The sequence below is a fragment of the Pteropus medius genome, unplaced genomic scaffold (genome assembly GCF_902729225.1).
Source record: "Pteropus medius unplaced genomic scaffold, Ma_sr-lr_union100, whole genome shotgun sequence".
NCBI lineage: Eukaryota > Metazoa > Chordata > Mammalia > Chiroptera > Pteropodidae > Pteropus > Pteropus medius.
This window is the reverse complement of record NW_024352947.1, coordinates 4006107-4025908: the sequence shown is the minus strand read 5'-3', so window position 1 is coordinate 4025908 and position 19802 is coordinate 4006107. Positions and strand designations below refer to the sequence as shown.

Sequence of the window (19802 nt, the reverse complement as noted above, 5' to 3'; positions counted from 1 at the left end):
TAAATAGAATTTTCTGTTTTCTCTTTTAAAAATCATACAATGCTCATTTTCAAGTATGCAGCATATACACCAATCCTCCAAGGTCCTCATTTAAGCACAGGGAAAGCTGTTGTGACACATTATTAACACTGAGTAAGTTAGGAATCAAGACGTTACTAACAGAACAGCAAGACAGAAAATGAGACGCTACCTACCGTCCACTTCTAAATGCATAACCCTCAAAAGTTCTGTATGCGACTGTCGTCCATAACGTAAACGAACCCTCCGAAAGGCTCCCACGGCCGGCCGAGCAGACGAAGGAGGACGCGCACTCACCTGCAGGACTGCATGAGGCCGGCCAGGCTCTGGAAGAAGCCCACGTCTTTCTTCTCCTTGAGGTAGTCGAGCATTTTCTACAGCAAATACAAACACCACAGGGCCCTGAGCACAACGCTCGTATTTTGTTACACAAGTTAAAAAGCAACGAAGACGTGCTTTCTACTCCAGGATAAAGATAAAATAATATCTGCCGCATACAGATATCGCTAACGTCATCTTTTTCATGAAACAGTGACACGTGTGTCAAAGCGACACAGTGGCACGTGTCAACACGTAGCAGCACACGAACGTGGCTCGGAACAAGGACGCCGCTTCACACAAACAGCAGGAGTTTAATACATATAAAAATCACAAATGTCAGGGGAAGTAATTCTTAATTCTCTTCTCATCCATCGCTAAGCATTCGGATGCTCCAGCTGTGCTGGGAAGGTCCACCTGGGTGCCAGGCACAGATCTCCACACGAAAGCTCCTTACACAGCACTATGACCCGAGCTGGGACTACCATGTGCCAAGCACGAATTCGGTTTCCATTGCCACAGACTCTAAAGCAAGGAGTGGTGGGAATCGTCTGACTATAAATCTTCTCTTCTGTTCTCAGAATGATGTCAGCTTCCGTGGTCAAAATTTGCGTTAAACATAAATTTAAAAAAGTCCATGTTGTTAGCTTACCGTCACATACCCAAATGGAACAGCTGTTTTGAATGTGGCTACAACGTGATGGAGACGTAAGCAGTACATTCAAGACGGCAAGATGACAGAGGGCACCCCAAAGGCTCTGAGAAAATAAGGGTGCCACTCCGTCCCCGAATCCCGAATTTGAGAGAATAGCCCCTATTACCGGTGCTCTCTTAACAGGGCCCGGCTGGGCCGTCAAAATTTTGGTAGAAATCTTGTTCCTGAAATCAGAGTCAAAGGTAATAGAAAGCTAAATGCAAAGACTGTACACGCACACGCACACGCACACCACCCTACCCATGCATATGTACACACACACACACACACACGAATCTGTACACGCAGAGACCAACAAAACGCACGGCCATCTGGGGGCTGGGGGTTGTGAGAACTTATCGGCCTAATAACAAAGGAAGCATTTATTAATCACTGGTCTTTTAAAACAAAAGGAACACGGCTTAGGCGGTCCCAGACAGGTGGCGAAACGTGTATCTGAAGGTTCGGAGGAAAAAGAGACCTGTACAGACAACAAGCACACACGTCACACGGTCTCCTCAGCCTCCTCTCGGCTCCAAGGGTTTCTGAACAACTAAGTCTTCTGAAGTAAAACATGAAGCAAGAGATCATTTTTGACAGATACTGTGCAGAGGTTAAGTAGGTTCTGCTTCTCCTTTTTTGTTTTTAAAGTCATGCGGTCATTGACTATGGAAATCAAAAAAGGATGGCTATAAATTGGATGGGAAAAAGACATCTTTATTTTCACTCATTCCTAGGTGAAACTTAGCATTCCTTTCAACTCGTACCCTAAGCAGCAACGCAGTAGGATTAGCAGCCAAGATGGTTTTGCCACCAACAAAATTCCAGATATTTTTCAGATCATATTACAATTGTTGCAACTATTTAAAAATATTTAGGCTAATCGCTTCTTCTCAATAATTATTAGAGCAAGGACTAGATCCTTTATTTAATGAGTTCTTAAAGAAACACACATCACTTTACCAAAACCTGTTTTATAACATTTTGATAACCACATTTCAGTGCATTTGCTTTCTCTCGTGAACCTGTGCAGCTTTACTTGGTGCCCTCGTAAACATGAGCTGGGAAAAGTCCAGAGGCTTCAGTAAACCCTCAGAGGCCTTAAAAAGAGAGAGCCAAGAACCCTGGCTTGGACTATGTCTGTGTCCTCTTCGAGTCCTAAAATCATAATTATATTTACGGAAAAGAGTACGCAATTTGAGAAAAAGGTACATAGGAGTTTTTCGCTATTCTGGGTTGTACTTAACCTAGTCCAAACTTCACCAACCCAAAGCAGCCTTCAAATTTTCTCTACTTTGCTTTTCTTAAGACCCGGCGGTCTAGGAGCACATCTGTGCCTCTGTCCTACTGCCCCTCCCGCCCGTGTCCTGAGGTCGCAGCAGCCGGAGGTCGGGCACTGTAAGGTTTTCGTTAGCTCCCCCTCCTTCCCCTGCCTCACGAAGACTCACCCAGGAAAGAACAGTTATTAGTTCCATGTTCATAAACTGTTCTTTCTCACACAGAAGCCCAAATATAAAAATAAGAAATAGATTTTAGCTTTGGAATAACACAATCTGCTACGTAAACTGTGTTTTGCTCCTGTTTTTCAGTTAGCGTAAGAATTTTTTCTGAGTTTAGGACACAGCGCAGCCATGTGAATGGTGCCCCCAGTCTGACAGTCACCTGGATACTCCTGTGTTAACAAACTCACAGGCTCTGGCCTTCAGGACGTAGAGACAGCATCCTTTGTCACAACCGGCTGAAGTTATTAAAATCTCAGCCCAGAACGTCTTTTAAACAGAACATAGATCCCAACCTGGCCGGGAAGTGACCTATCTCATGTCATGGGAGACTACGAAGATTTACAAGCAAGAGAGCTGTTAACCGTGCCCCCTGCTCGCGTGTTGGCCGAGGAGTAGACCTCACACCAAACACGTAACGACATCCTGAGAAGCAATTCACAGGAGCTCCAATGTGACAAAACACGCTCCCCAGCCAGGCCCTAGGTAAGGGTATGTTTCCCTAGAAAACAAACCAGCTGGCCAATGCTCAGTCACGTGAAATGCAGCACTGCAAGTGACGACACCACGTGGCATGACTCAGAGTCTACAGAGACCTGGTGCTCCCGTGGGGTGTTCGTGTACTTCCCAGAATTCGATATTTGAATGCAAAAGGGCCATCAAATAAAGACACGTTTTACATGGAGAACGAGGGAGCCCGCAGCGGCCATTAGGGACGGCGACGCTACCTGCTGCACCGTGGCGTTCCCGCCGTTGAGGATGGCGATTCCGAGCTTCAGCGTGGCGGCGACCATCGGGCCGGTCTCACCTGAACACATGAGAAAGAGTTCTCCTCAGTCATCCCGCCTGCCGCAGGGCCCGGCCCACCTCACAACCTGCACTCGAAAAATTATCCATACCCGCAAATCCGCATCATGGCGGAGGGAGACAGGCTGACACACACCGAAAAAGGTTGAAGGAGTAATCATGCATATTTTGCCATCAACGTTTTTACCAAATTCTGTGTAGTAGAGTCAAAAATTTAAACTATTCGAGGACATAGAAAAAAAGGAATAGGAAGGAATAACCGATTTTTAAATACTGAGACCTAAAATTATTCAAATTCGAAGCTAATCTTAAAATGATATTCAAATGAGCATGAGTCATGTAAAATTTTCTTTAAGGAAAATTCTTTACCTTCTCCCTCAACGATATTAGGTTTGGACAACTTTTATCATTTTGGTTTCCTCACTTTTATCCTAATATGTTTATAGTCTAGTTTTCTTAGGATAACTGGTCACGATTTTAAGTTATTCGAATAATAGTGGCAACATTTTAAATCTAAGTAGCTGACTATCGTTTGGTATATTTTATATTATGTTATTCACCTCTACTTACCTCAGAAATAAAAATAATCTCCACATTTGGGAGAGGGTTGCTTAAAACCGAGTGTACCGCCACCACTTTTCCATTGCATGACGAATTATAGTAAAAATGTTTTCAAAAATATTACTAATGTAAGAAAAACCATCTTGAAATGGCTGGTACTGAAAAATATACTACTACTATGATTGCTAAAAAGGCCTCACTTAAAAGTCTACACATGTATATGAAAGGTCTGCAACCTGCGGCGAGCTCAACACCCGTTTTTGTAAATAAAGTTTTACTGGAACACGGCCGTGCCGTTTGCTTACATACTGTCTCCAGCTGCTTTCGTGCTGCTGTGACAGAGAGCGCGTAGCAGCAAAGCTGAAAATATTTACGACGTGGCCTTTCACAGGAAACGTTTGCCCATCCCTCATTTATAGGATCAGTTTGCTAGGGTTGTGTCACAGTAGCACGTCCAAAGCTTTATGAACAGAAAGAAATGTCTTGTAACACGACTCCGAGAGAAAGAGTCAAGACTGCCCAGGAAAGGAGAGCTCGCGTTTAAGTCACCTGCGCTGGTCACGAATCAGAGATTTCGGGGATAGTCCGCAGCCTGACTGTCGGAGCCCCCAGGTGCAGAGACAGGGGTGCGGGAGGGCTCAGGCACGCTGGGGCAGGGGAGGGGGCGCTGGCAGTGGGGCGGGGGGCTCACCTTTGCTGGCGCTGACGGTCTGCAGCACCATCTCAGCGGCCCCGCGGTCGTGCAGACGGGCTTGCTGGTACAGAAGCTTTTGCTTTTCCATTTCTTTTTCCTGAACACAAATCCCAACCGTTTATGTTGTGGCGGTCAGTGAGCAGCTCTCTACAAACCACAGTTTTAGTCATCTCCTCATGTATGGGCTCTATGACAACATTATGGACCATTTCAACACCAGCGATGTTACTGTACAGATGTTAACATATTCGACTCTTGGTTTTATTTCAACTGGTTTATCAGGATGGATTTTTCTCAATTTTAATAATTTGATCAGTCCAAAGCCTGTATCACGGATTTGAAGTAACTGTACTTCATCATTGAAACGTGCACTTTCTGAATTATACATTCGTGCATAGGTTTGTCACGTTTTTTAAAAAAATCTCCCATGTCATGGCCATAACTTGATACTGCTCAGCAAATGGCTCGAGTTGCAAGTTATCACTGAATGACAGAAAAACGTTCACGGAGACATGTTGGAGTTTAAGCAAAATCGAAAGCTGATATGGATAAAAGGTAGGCTTCAACCAAGTGGCGGACTTATGATACATAACTCCCCGGTGTCCCCCAAGGGAAAAAAGAAGCAATGTGCCTTTATATTTTGTATTTTCTGGCGGTAACAAACAATACTGCATGGTGCCGCTGGGGCGATGGCTGGAGTTTGTTCTTTTCCACTCACACTACCACTAAAAACATAAAGAAGAAAATAAAAATAAAATATAAAGGCACAGCAAGTTCAAGACCGAGAGGATCATTCACTTGAGCTATCCGTTTCGCTGGAGATTTGAGACGGAACTAAGCAGTATAAGTTGCAGAATGAGAGTTGCATAGAGCCCTGTGACAGCGAGTCCATCAAATGGCGTGGTAGAGAAGCTTAGTCAATGGGACATGAAACGGTCAATTAGTATCATGTCCGTAAACACAACGGCCAAAACATATATGACCTCAGAGCAGGAAGAGCTGCAGCAGAAGCAGCCAGAGTGACAGCTTTGCTGCCATAAACTTTCCATCCAAAGTACGGAAAATAGACACTGGAAGATGGAAGAGGTTTAAAAAATGAAGGCTTGCTAGTTACAGAATATGAAAAATAAAGTAAACTAAAAGGAGCGGGGGAAGAAATGGGCTCAAACGAATGAGAAAAAGAAACCTTTAAACCGAAAGCAACCGACACAGACAGTTATGCTGTTACCAGAGAGTTCTCGCCGATGCTGGCAAGATGGTTTCTTAAATCTTTGATAATATCGTGCTGCGAAAACAAAATCGATCAGGGTTTTGTTTTTGTTTTTTCATACTACAGTTAGCGCTCTTGCAGTTAAAATTTTATTCTTTCTTAAATTATGTGGCAGGCCTAAATGGAAGCAGAGAAAAGAAAAGAAAAAGGCAGCTTTGCTTTGTAGGTAGCCATGCTGACACCTAAAAGGTTTGCCTTCATGTTTAAACCTCTTCCTGTGAAGTCAAAAACAGAACGAGAACGAAACCACACGGACACACAAAACCATATTGTCATCACAACACAGTTTCGGGGAGCTCGTCTGCTCTGCAGGCGTTTGGAATCGGTGAGCAGCGTCCGATTCTTCCTTTCAGATCCAACAATCTCTCCCCCCCTCCCGCTGCCGGACCCGCGCACGGGCTGTCGCCGCCCAGCCCCAGCCTCCCCGGCTCCTTTGGTGAGTGTTCCCATAAGAGGGCGATGAGAGATGACTGGCTTAGGAACCGTCCTGTCGTCTTCATCAATGGCAGAGGCAAGCGGGGTAGAAAGACGTGACAAGACATAAACTCGTCGGGACACCCAAAGAAGATGCGAGCCAGCAGCACGTCACGTGTTCTTGAGGGAAAAAACCAAAACGATAACCTTTGCCGTTGGGGCTCTAAACACGGGGAACCAGCTCAAAGATCCGCCAGCACGACCTGTGCAGACTCTCCAAGGCCCCGGCGTCCTTTTCAGTAACTTAAATCGTGAGGGATGAGTGGACAGCACGAGGATCAGGACACAGACGGGAGGGATGTCCACTTGGCTGCTTCACAAAACAAAGTCCCCGGGCGGAGACCACGCGCACCTTTCCCACACAGCCTCTAAAGGTCCAGAACGACCAACGTCGCAGGGGCGGTGAGGACACGCGCTTGAAAAAATACTGAACTATAAAAGGTGCAGTGACGGAGGCAGCAAGAAAAGCACTTTGTAAAGAGGGGTCGGGGCGACCCCGGGACTCCTGTGGCCGGGTGGGGGCTCCGGGTGGGGGCTCCCCCTCCAGGAGGCCTTCAGTGTCCTTATAGGAGCTCCGCCCTTCGACCCCTGCCATTTGCTCCGTGATTTAATCTTGTCATTGGAAATTCTACCGCAACATAAAAAAATAAAACCTTGACAGCCAACCCAGAGGTTTTCAGACAATAAAATGATAGATCGAGTAGAAAGGAAAATAAAAACCTTTCATTTGAAATTTACTGCGGATTCACTCTTCTAAGCAGATTGCAAACCGATCTCTTAAAACTATCTTACTCAGGAAAATCACGCCTCAAAGCACCTTTTTAAAGATGGGGTCCCAACCCCACCCCGGATTCAGCTTAAAGTCGCGAAAGGGTCAAATAAACATGACACCTTCGCCCTGCAATTTAGTTTCCAGGTTACAAAGACAGAGTAGCGGGGCAGGAAAAGAGCAGCCTCAGTTGAGCTTTCCCTGAGGCGAACAGTTCTGATTGCCAGGAAGAACCAAGAGGTATCAGCTGCTTTGCTAATACGATGGTCAGTCTTTCCAAGGTCAAGGGTGGTCGTAAACCAAACCACGATCAATTCACAGGGGCCGAAAGGAAGTATTCAACATCATGACTGGTTTTTAGTATAACGGAAATGTGTCATAAAATCGCTAATATTCTTCCGTTTTATCTAAGAGTGCTTCGAGCTTTTAGCACTTGACAGGGGCCACGTTGAAAGGCCTGAAGAAAAACATCGATTCAGTTCTTCAACAACGCGCCTTATATGCGAAAAAATGTTGAAATAAAAACAATCGATTACTACTGTCTCTTGCTATTTGGTGGAGGAGGTAGTCTGTCCCCACATGGCGGTGAACAGGGACTTTAAGCCAGGGCAGCCCGACGACGGCAAGACCGTTCGCAGAGCTCCTGGAGGCCCTCGCTCGGGCGCGTGGACGAGCATCGTGGGCGGCAGCGACCACCTGAGTCTCCCTGGCTTCTTCCCTTCTCTGCGCTTCCACGCCCCTGGCAACGGCTGAGAAGGTTTTCGTAACGTTTCCCTCTTAAACTGATGTGGGAACTAGTTATAAGTGAGTAGAAGTTTCCAGGACCTAACCTCTTTTTAAAGATATTTTCCATAACGTATTAACCGTATCAGTCAACATTTAAATAATCTTATCTGGCATCTTAAACGCAGTCATAACCTATCCAGGTGATGCTGACTCAATGTTACTAGGAAAAAAACTGAAATACAGAAGATGCAACTGGATAATATGAGGATGAAGCTGAAAGGCAGTAAAGTGGTACCAGTAACTCGCTACATGACAGAAACAGGTCACCTCGGACTAAGGGAGACTGAGTACACGTCAGAGACATGTTCTCCACTTGGGTTAATTTTGTCCTGTTTTCTAGCTTCTGAAACTATAGGTTGGCCACTTTCATACAGATTTTTCTCTCAGTACTAGGAAAACACTTATAAAATTATAACCTTGTTTAATGGTAGATGGATCCCCCAACTTTTTAATCTTAAATTTAATTTTTAAAAATTAAATAAGTGTGTACGGTCTTCCTATTCTTCCAAACACCTGATACTCAGCCATCCTCGGATGAACTTTGTTGTACAAATCCTCAAAGAGTTACTTCTACTGAATTTCTAAGGACCTCTGCCATGTTATCATCTGTCATCCTCTTCACAGAGACCGTCGGGGAAAAAAAAACTGCTTCAGGAATTTTCGCTCCTCCCCAACAAGACTACCTTTATTTTATTCATAGAATAAATTATTAAATTTATGTGATTTTATTTTGGCTCCTAAAAAGCTTGGAATCAGTAGTGCAGACAACTCGCAGAGACTCGACAGCACGGTTTCTGGGCTAATGTCACTCCCCAAAGCCGCCCCTGCATGTCCCCAAATCCCTTTTAGCCCTGACACTTTTTTCCCCTTCGCCGGGCAATGTTATGTATAACTGTGTGATGTTTTAAACCCCAAACTAGGAAAAGGTATAGATACATATATGTGTGTATGTGTGTGTACACACACACACACACACACACACACAGAAGCTACGCATTATTTTCTATAAAGAATTATTGCGACATTTCTACTCTACAAAAATATGGTTTATTTTCTTTTTCTGCTCTTCCACAAAAAGTCAGAACATAAAAATGTATATGCTTCTATTGATATCTACGTGGTTAGAAGAACTAGGAAATTTCCCCCAAAATGAACTTCCTCTTGAGCAGCAAATTGGACCCTTTGACCAGTGGCTAAGACCCCTGAGGACACCGAGTTCAAGGCTTTTCGTTCACAGCACGGAAAGCAGAGGCACAGAGCAGGTAGAGGTGGCCGCAGGGCGCCCGGCCGGCCGGCGTGGGGCGCGCGGGTCGCCTGCCGGGGGCTGTGCTCCCTCCCGTGCCGCACGCGGGCTCCACGGGCTCCGCGGGCTCCCCCGGCTTGGTCTCAGCGGGAAAGCGAAACTGGCTAAATGGCATTAATAGCAGCAAATGCGCGCGGGGCTGGCTGCGCTGGCGGGGTCTGGGTGCCTCCCGTGCGTAAACTAACTCAACCCTCATCACGATCCTGTGACGTAAACACTACCATCAGCTCCACTTCACAGACAGGGAAGCTGAGGCTCGCGAGCACAGGGGCGGTGCCGCTGGGATTCACACTCGGGCGGGCCCCCTGAGTGTCTGCACCCCACCGTGTGCACAGTGCGGTCCAGCACAAGCTCCCGCTGGCACTGTTTTTAAAATGATGGCACATGAAGTCAAATCATCATGCATGTCAAAAAGGCACCAAATTATATATTTAAATATACGTCTTCTACGGAGTCGCCATTTAGGCCAGACGCTCACATGCATAAATCACCATCTATGACACAGAGGGAGGCTTCCTCCGCCCAGAACCGCCTGCCCAAGCCCCCCGTCTCCAGGCCGTGGCAACTTGCCTTGCTTTGGCCCTAGGAAGGACTCACGGCCTTACTGTGGTTAGGGAAGTTGGCTGCTACCCCGCTCCCACACACTAACCCCACGCTGATGGAAGTGGGGAGACGGCACGCTGGCCCCGAGCTGGCTCTGGCTTCCCCGGAGTGGCGTGGGAAGGCTGGCTAACATCAGCAGGAAGCACGAAGAAAGTAACTCCCTACGACCAGCAGACACAGGAGGAGTGACGGGCCCGGCAGATAAAGCGCTGGGCCCACGTCCCCAGGAGGCCCAGGTTCCGCGGTGCACACTGCCCCTGGGAGCGTCTGACACAAGAGCATCAGACACAACGGAGCAGCGGGCGGGATCGCTGAGCGGCCGTGCTCAGCGCAGGAGGGCGCCACGCCACGCCGTGTGGACGCTCTGTCCTTCCCTGCATCAGTCTGTCCCCTCACTCACGCTTCTCTGGGACCGTAATACCCCCGACTCCAGTAAAGTGTCAGCCCGTCATCTCTGGCTTTGTTGCCTAGGGAACCTGGGCTGCTACAACACAGGGGCTTTCCTTAGATTAGCAGTCAGCAGGTTACAGCAAAGGCATGAGCATCTGAGAACACTGGCCATCAACATCCCTCCCCGCTGTCCCACAGAGCTTCTGCCGTAGGAACCAAAGAACTAAATTTTCTTAGAAAAAGGAACAATTATTTCAATGTTTTATATCCATAGCTATATTTTCAATGTTTTTATATTTAAGGGTTCTCTTTTGTAAGATTCAGGAAGGCCTTCTAATTCAGATCATTGCATTCCTATGAAGAGAACAAAATCAACCCAAAGACCCACTTATGTAGCTATGGGCAAAGGGACAATGCACAGCCAGTTCCTTCCTACAGAATTACCAAACAAACGAATCCTATTCAAAATAAGATCATGGGAAGGGCCAGACGAATGTGCTATTTTAAGTGAGTAGAGCTATATAACATCAGTCCGTAAGATACTGTGGATCTAAATTGATTCTTCCACACTTAATGGCACATAGTGTAGAACATGAGCTGGGTACTGGTCTGAGTTCTTACGTAGGGATGATGTCATTTCAGTTATGGCTGAGGCCCATCGGGAAGAGAATTTAGTTAGTCTCCTAAATTTCTATCACTGAATGTCAGCTCTACCACAGACATATTTAGTGTTTAAGACACAAGAAATGTCCTTAATCCATAATGTTGAATAACAGGACCTCAGGAGCTCATCGGAAAATTCCCCTGTGAATTAGAGATCGGGCATCTGCCTAAGATGTGCAACTGCCTAATATCTGAGAAAATGTTCTCGAAAGCAAGTCAACGCTCCGCTTCCCTAGCTTACCTGAGCCCCGGCGTCATCTCAGTAAGTAATAAATCGACATTAAGGTACCTTAATATTCCAGAGAATGTTTTCACTGCATGTCAATCATTTAATTTCGTATCCTCAGGTTTTGGAGAGCAGCAGTAGAAGCAGCAGCCGCCTGAGGAATGCTGCTGTATATTTTGTAAATTCATAGTTTAAAAACGTGGTCTGCTCTGGTACCAAAGCTCTTTGATGATCTCACTGAGCAAAACACGTCACGCTAAGAAAAACAAAGTTATTCGACTTGAAACCCTATAGTTTATTTGTTGCTATTATTATTTGCTTTGGCTTATGAAAAATTCCAAGGTAAATAAAGTAATTAACTGTAGTAATTAACATTTCAGGTAAGTGCTAAAACGTTTCTTCCCTTTCAGTTAGTCTCGGCCTCTACATGAGATTTAACTGTTCTTTTTTTTATAGTTTTAATATTGAAGTAAGTGCAAACCTAAAAACGGCTATATGTAATAATTAAATTACAATCAATTATTGAAAAAGGAGTTGAAGGAAAAGTGTGCTTTGCATTTATTACGATGAAGCGGGGGATCGAATCGTCGCGCTCAAGCAGCAAGTTTTAAGAGAGGAGCGTGTGAGTAAAACACAGGCACTTCGGCCCCCTCGCCCTACTTTCCCCGTTTCTTGAGCTCCACTTTATCCCTCATGCAAATTTTCCTCACGATGCCGCATTTTTTATATCTCAACATATTGTTGTAACGCTAGATCGAAATGTTTTCTATCAGCAAATTTTACAAGCACTTAACTATTCGAAATACTAAGAAACAGAAATAATCAAGCTCTTCCCTAGAATGAAATGCTGGAATGGACACTGAAGGCACGGAACAGAATCTCCAGTTGTTGAGAGAAGGCATCGCCAGCCCAGTGGAAAAGCAGACTTGTTTCCAGTGTCACCAGGAAGGCCATTTTTCAAGTTTCTTTTCAAGTGATGAGATTGGTATTTAAAACAAACAAACGAACAAACAAACAAAAACGCGGAGAGATGAGGCCGGACGCTGCCCCGCAAAGACCTCACCTGCGAGCCCAGCGCCCAGGGCAGGGACGGGGCTGGGTGCCGCCCCAGCACGGAGCATGATGGCAAACTACGAGCCACTCGGACTGCAAGAAGAATAAACCCGGGCGAGGCAGGGACGGGAAGAGCCCGCATGCACCGGGGCCAGAAGCCCGCGGAAAGATCGCAAGACCTTTGGTTACGGAAGAATCCGAGACGTTGGGTCTAACAAAAAGGTCAATGTCACAGAAAGCAAAACTCGGACCCAGACACATACACACACATACACAGTTTACCTTGCTGCGCTGCGATCCTGTGACCTTAGGAAGGATGAGGACAGAAGCAAAATAGCAATAAACAACTGCTCTGGAGACAGCCCGCAGGGGGCGAGCGGCTGCGCGTCAGAAAAACAACGTTATTTGCCGCTCACGGTTCATTCAAATCTACCTCAGTTTCTTATCGCTAAAGAGGGACTCGAGAACAGATTATGTACACGTTAGAAAAGACCATGGCGCTCCACAGAAAATTAACTTTAAGGCAGTCCTCTCGGCCACCCATTGTCATGGGTTATTCTCAAATTAGTCTGTTCTCGTACTTTTTTTAGACACTGACTTCGAGGCAGCAGAGATGCTCGCGAGCGTCATCTCGATCCGGAACGAGGCACTGCGCTATGTCCAGCCCCCGCCTACACCGTTTTGTGCGTCCACTGTAAGTAGAGACTTACTGCTGGATCCTAATATATTTCCAGACTTCTAGCTCAAAGGCCACACGTGTAAATCAATAGAAAAGTAAAAAACAAAACAAAACAAAAAAACCCTATTTCCTTCCACTTTCTTTCTTTTTGAAAATTCTAAAATCAAAAGAAACTAAAAAAACAAAAACGAAAACAATAAATAAGGAGACGGTAGTTAGAACACCTAGTTTCTATCATAAAAAGCAGAAGAACAGGCTACGCGAAGGGGGGAATAATATTTACTTTCCTTGTGGCTAGTTAACACTGAACAGTACTTCAAATTATGCAGATGTTTAAAAGCTGAGAAGGTTTGAGAAAATAACTATAAAACAGAAGGTAGTCCTGGGAGCATACGCACTCCTGCCTCATGCAAGCAAGGTGCACGATGTGCCACCATCTGCATATGTACAGGAATGAGTGACCTAACCGGGCAGAAGTCACAAGAGGCCAAATCTTCCAGACTTCTTCAATTCAGGAAAAAAATATCAAATCACGGGTTTAATTAAAACTTGATGATGCGTTGCTCTCCAATAAGTATTTTCCTCACGTGTCTGTTTGAAATTTCTGACCACAGCGTTCAGAGATGAGGACGATCAGAAGCAGCGTCTCGTCTCTGAGCTTCTCAGGAGCACTCATCCTGGACATATGGGTTCACGTGATCATTTAACTAGCCTATGTCCCTCGGTCTTAACGCCAGCAAATGTTAGGACTCAGATTGTACACCCCGCTCCTGACATGCAGCTCCCTCGACACAGTAAGCTGCGAGAAGCCATGAAGCGAGAAACGTAAATGTCAGTTATAAGCTGTGAAACGATGCTTCCAAGTCAAAAAAGACGATCTAGAAAGATCCATCTTACCTCGAAACTCTTCACTTCTTCTTCACTATCATCATCTTCCTCGTCATGACAACTCTGATACGTGGAAAAATTTAAAAAAGGACAACAGGATTAGAATATGTCGAGGCAGACAGTCCAGAAGAACTTAGCGTAGAATATCAAATCGTTTGCACTAGTTTATCGACATTGCTTAAATATATGTAATACATTAGGTACACTGAGCTTAGAGGACATCAATTAAAAGAAATTTTTATTGTGCTTTTACAAAATTAAAACATTAAACTACCAATTTTATCCATCTCATGGAGATATTTGCGAGGGCAATCGTCATAATACACATTCTACTTTTTCATGCATTTGCCTCGTTCAAACCAAATCACAAGCCATAGAGACAAACACCTCTGCTTTCTCTTTTTTATGAGGTCATCACAGTTCGCTAACACAGATACTTGCAATAACAATTAAAATTAACAGAAAGCAGTGTCCATTAATTAAAGCAAATCTTGTAATCCCTTTTCAAGTTCATTTTTTTTAAATTTGGTCCAAAAGAAGACAGGGAAAATGTAACTGCTACCGATATTATGCTTTTACAGAAAAACGGCAAAACTGACTGTTCTATTATTTTGAGTTAATTTTCCCGGAAATGAGATGGCCGTCGTGCTAACCCATGCAGGCACGTTTATCTAATCCGGCCACTGAGATTGCCACAGCAGGAGGAGCCGTGCGGTGCTCGGCATGGCCCAGGGCGCAGAGCCTGGCCGGGTCCAAGGGTTCAAACCCCGCTGCGGCCTGTCATTGGCTTCACTCACTCCCCTCCCACCCAGGTCTAGTTTCCTCATATTTAAAGTGGAAATAAGGAAACGAATACCCAAGTCCTGAGAGGATCACGTGACTTAATAAATATAAATTCTCTGTCACTTAGGAATAAGTATCTGAAAAATAATCAGTTTTTAACAAATCTTAACTACTGTTATTGTTGCGGCCCACAATTAGGAGCATCACATGACCAGAGGAAGCCGGTCAGTGAGAGGACTGTGGTGGGAGGAGCCCGTCACCCCTGGACGCCAGGTCACCCCAACTGTCCCGAGGCTTCCTTATGGTGGGCCAGCCCCGCCGAGCCCGAGGAGCACAGGGGGCGAGCGGCTGAACACGCTCCCAGTCAGAAAAGTGCTTCTAGTGCAGCGCGGCAGCATGGGGGGTAGGCCGGGCACAGGTGTGACAGATGCGACAGGCTCTAAAGGTGCCTCGCATTCTTTCGCTCGTTCAACAGGTATGGACTGAGCATCGATCCTTCCAGGTACAACGTGGACACGGTTTGCAAAAGAGAAAATAATGCTGACACAGCCGTGTGACAGTTTCACTGGTGGGACAGGTGCTAAATAGTATGTTCCCCCAGAAAAGCAAAGGTTATAGTCATTCGTTCCGAGTGCAGGAAACTTTCCACTAGGCGCTAATGTCACCTTGACTCCATGCCATCAGTCAGCCAGGAGTTTTGGAATAAAAACCCAGAGAACTTCAGTAAAACCCATTGGGAAGGCACACCTGCGGCCCTCCACAGACACTGTCCCGCTGATGCTGGCTACGGAGCAGCCGGGCTCATCCGCCCTCACGGTGCCCAGCACCGGGCTGCCCTCCACCTCCGACACCGATTAGGAGTGAAAAACACGTGGGCTAATCGCTGACAAGTGTGTTTACTGTTTAAGCAAATGAGAACAGGAATACAACATGTCTCTCGAGGACACAAAGTTTAAAATGTTCTCAAGTACAACATTACCTCCTATATAAATGTCATTACTTTCAGAAACACTGGGGAGGAACCAGGTTTGAGATAAAGAATACATTCTGAAAATGTGTCATTTTGAGCTATAATGATATGCTTTTAAGCTATAATATTCACATGATGTTTGCCTTTGTATAAAAAATGTAGAGCTCTAGCAGACGGATATTTTCTACAAAGAATTATATTGAAATAAAATATTTTAAACTTTCAAAGAAAATCTTTCTAAAAAATTCAGTGAGATTTATTTCTGATAAGGTTAAAAATTGATTTTTTTAATATATAAAACCTATTAAGCCTGATCTATTTGGCATATACGTGTATCTGACAAAATCGATCAAACTCATAAACCACTTTAAATCTTTGACTGACATTAGGGCATGATGGGACCACATGGAAACTCTAGCTGATCTTCGGCAACTTTCTAACGTACTGGACAAAAACACTAGATTCGGGATGACGGTTTCCTTGGCGGTGAGGCTGGGTGGGTGAACGGGGACAGAACATCGCACGTAAGTTACCGTCAAGGTCCGAGCTTTTCTTGTGAAAAGCTAAGTGAGGTTTGGGGTATTTCCCATAACATAATGTAATGTAAAATGATGTATTCTTTCTACATTATTAGAAATAACTAACTAACTAAATAAAATGAGGCTACTAACGGACCCATGGTAAGAGTGTATCGTGAATCCAGGCTACGATTAACCCGATTCTGTGCTGCTATGCTTGGAAAACAATTAACACTGTCAGTAAAAACCGGGTTAAGATGTAAACGATGCCTTCAAAAAGTCCTGCGTGGTGCAGGAAGACATGAAGACACAGTCTTCTGAACTGAGTTCAACTTTCAAGACCCAAGGCAAAGACAATTACACGCAAATGCAAACGACTACTGGTGCACCCTGAGACCCGGGAAGGCCAAGGGGACGCCCAGGCCCTGGACGGCGTTCTAAGAAGTTTGATGCCAGTCTCCAAAAGCAGCGCCGTAGGTACACACGGGCGAGCGCACTTGTCGAGCTTGTGGTCAACGTAAACGGACACTGGATGATGGAACTGAACTTTAAAAATACTTTGGTCTTGGGCAATGGTCTGACACTAGTTAGAGGAATGATGTCATATACTTAATTAAAAAGTACATCAGCTGTCGAAATACACATACATGACATAAAACTCAACAGAAATCATCAATGACATCAGGTTGACAGGTGAGCTCGAAAGGAAACAAACATGATCTGGCTCCTAAAAAATTAATGAATTCTTACGCCGTATTGCAAATGTACAGAGTGCGAAGGCGGAATCGGCCAGGACAGAGTCCCAGCATGCCCCGCACGAGTGACTCGCACTGAGCGTACTGTGCTCGGTTACGAGCTGGGTGGCTCGCTGACAGAGCATGGCGGACGAGAATGAACTGGGCGACGGAAGCCTGGCATTCCTGGGACACGTTTGACAATACGAGAAACAGGATTATTTCATTATGAAGGGGAAAATCTTGAGAGGAAGTGAGCGCATCAAATATTTCACTACCACAAGAGATGAGGTTCGGCTTTAGGGCAGCGAAACAAGTGAGGGGCAGATCCCGCCGCAGCAGGAGGAGCTGAGAGCATGGGACAGGCCGCTGTCGCTCCGACGAGGCGCTCTGCCCTCCGGCCCGCTCGCTCGTGGCCTCCTGGACCGCAGAGGGCGGCAGCCCAGGGTCCTTTACGACCCCTCACGCCAGCTCCCTCTGTCCCCGTTCCCTTATTTATTCTCGCCAGAATCCAAGACCCGGCGACTCAGCCACTCTCACAGTGACACGCGAAACTTCCATGCCCGGCGTCTGGCACAAAGCTGCCCCCTTGGGACTAACTTCCCGCCTCCTCTGAGCTCGCACTGGCCCTGAGAGCTGCCACAGCAAAGCCGCACGGCACGGAGACGGACTCACAGCGACCTGAGCCAGGCGGTCCACACGCCACGGCCCCGTCCAGTTTCTGGCCGGGACCCCAGGCCAGTTTCCACGAGGGGGGAACGTCCTTCCCGAGTCATCTTTCAAGCCGCTGTCTTTTAAACTGGACACGTAATCTATTTGGTCATGCTCTGAAACGTTTCTTACATTTAAAGAGAATAGAAAATACCAAACTATACGGCTCGCAGTAAGGGTGTAATTTCATGAAATTTTCTTCTGAAGTATCTGTTTTGATGTTTCTTCACATATGCTGGCAAAACGTCTGTCTTTCTTCAGGTTACGGTTTCAAATAACGTGGGAAACCCCGCCCTGCCCCTCGTGCTCCGTCGCCTGTCCTGTCTCCCGCTCCCGCCGACTCAAGACTTCACGAGTGAGTCCCCTGCCCAGTCTGCTGCGTCCTTCCCAGCAGGGCAGAAGGTTCGAATCCTTCTCTTGAAAAAACTAAACAAACGGCCAAAGGACAAAACGACATCCTTCGCCCTCCCACTTCCATCTCGGCGTCTGCCACCCTCTGACCCTCCCCTTCGCGGCCTCGTCACCCTCTGCTCGCTTCCCCACAGCCCGACACTTGTGCCGACGGCCCCCGACCACGGTCGCGTGACGAATGTGCAGTCAGTCCTCACCCGGCCACCGCCCCCGGCCACACACCTGGGGCCCCTCCGCTTCGCTCCATCTCCCAACCGCCCCCGTCCTCAGAGGCCCGGCCCCAGGCCGTCCCTTCTCACGCGGCCCTCGCTGCCTGGGCGAGGCCACCCGCGCCCACGGCTGCAGTCGCCTTACTGAGCCCAGTCTGTGTTTACCAGCCTCCCTGAGGGGCGGACGGCAGACGTGAACGTCGTCACATCTGTGACACCTCCACTTAGCCATCTCACAGCCACCTTCAACTCAATTTCCAAAACTTAATTTGTCCCCCACTCTTCCCCTCGGGCCTGCGAGGCTTCTTGTGCCCCCAGCTCAGCACCCGGCCCTGCCAGCCACCCGGCTGCCCGACCCCGGCGCCGCGGAGACCTCCGGCTCCTCTGTCGGGCGCGCCCCCTCCTCGCCCTCCCGCTGCGGGAGAAACACAGTAACCACCAGCTGTTACCATGTCTGCGTGGCCAACTCATCACGCACGAGTCAAGGGTTTTCTTAACCTCAGACCGGGCCGACCGCCAGCGCGCTATGTGATCCGTTCCCAGTTCTAATAGTTCCGCCACCACTAAACTCAGCAGAGGTTTTTTGCGATCATTTGTTTAAAGTTTGTCTTCTCCATCAGAAGGTGAACTCCAAGAAGGCAGGGGGTGCGCCTTCCTTCCTCATGCACCATGTTGTCTCGGTACCCTGATGCCCAGGGAGTATCTGTTGGATGAATGGACGTTTGGAAGGTTCGTGAGCCCCGTAAATAAGATGTCAGGACAGATTCGTGCCACAGTGGAAAGCTGAGGTGGATGCCTTAGGCGTCTAAAGTTTAACAGTACTTCATTTTAATCCAGAAATACATATATTCTTTGTCAGATGAAAACGATTTCCCTTTTTTAAAATGAAACATTAAAATCAAGACTGACGTTTATTTACCTTTGCCATAATATCTGCATACGCCATGTATAAAAAATCTTCCTCCAGTTTGCTATGGAAAATAAGAAAAAACATCGTTTTTAAGCAGAAGGCTAATCGTATGCAAAATCACCATCGATGTATAAAATAACCTTTATTTTTCAACAACTATACCGTTTAAAATGAAATAAACACAAAAATTAGGCACAGTCATCAGAATATCGTAGAAGCAGAAAGTAAAGCTCTCGGGCCCCCTCACAGCTGCCGCCTTAGCTTCCCGAAGCCGCCCTCGGGCCCACAAAACAAACTGAACGCTCTACTGATTGACACACAAATGCAATGACTTTACTCTCTTAAAACTACAAAAGTTGAAATAACCAAATTTAAATGAGGTAGGGACTTCTGACAGAAGTGATGTCTGACATTGATGGAAAGACTCCCCGAATCATTGTGCTATAAAATCGTAATAATTCTTAACATAAGGGAAGTTTAAAAATGTTTATTATCCTCTTTATAAGAAGTATGGAAACCATTAATTCATGAAGAAAGGTTTCCATCAAAAAGTACCTAATATTTGCAAAGTTATTTTTAGCAGCGTTAAATTTCAGCCACCGGAAAAACTCACTTATGAGAAATACCTCATGACCTGCCAGTGCCAGACAGAGAGTCGCCCTGTGCTTAGGGACGAGACGGTTTTGTTAGTTAGGAAATAATGAGAAGTGGGAGAAAAGTTAGGAAATAATGTGAGCGAGGCTGGGTCACGCTGGCCCAGAGGGAGAATGCGCGTACCGCGACCTGCAGACAGGCCAGGGACTCCTCGGGGCTGAGCAGACCTGTGAGTGTGGGCTGGTCATGAAACGATGTCCCAGCTCC

The 19802-nt window shown here is 46.4% G+C and overlaps 1 protein-coding gene across 1 annotated transcript in view; it reads right to left on the bottom strand.

The window, feature by feature from the left end:
• Positions 1–19802, bottom strand: part of RYR2 (ryanodine receptor 2) — a 535670-nt gene that overhangs the window by 52987 nt on the left and 462881 nt on the right. The window contains exons 77-81 of the mRNA XM_039850351.1: positions 18951–19002; positions 13705–13758; positions 4589–4688; positions 3258–3337; positions 316–392 (exon numbers count right to left, since the gene is read on the bottom strand). Coding sequence (XP_039706285.1) covers positions 316–392; positions 3258–3337; positions 4589–4688; positions 13705–13758; positions 18951–19002 — 363 coding nt within the window. The remainder of the gene's footprint in view (positions 1–315; positions 393–3257; positions 3338–4588; positions 4689–13704; positions 13759–18950; positions 19003–19802) is intronic.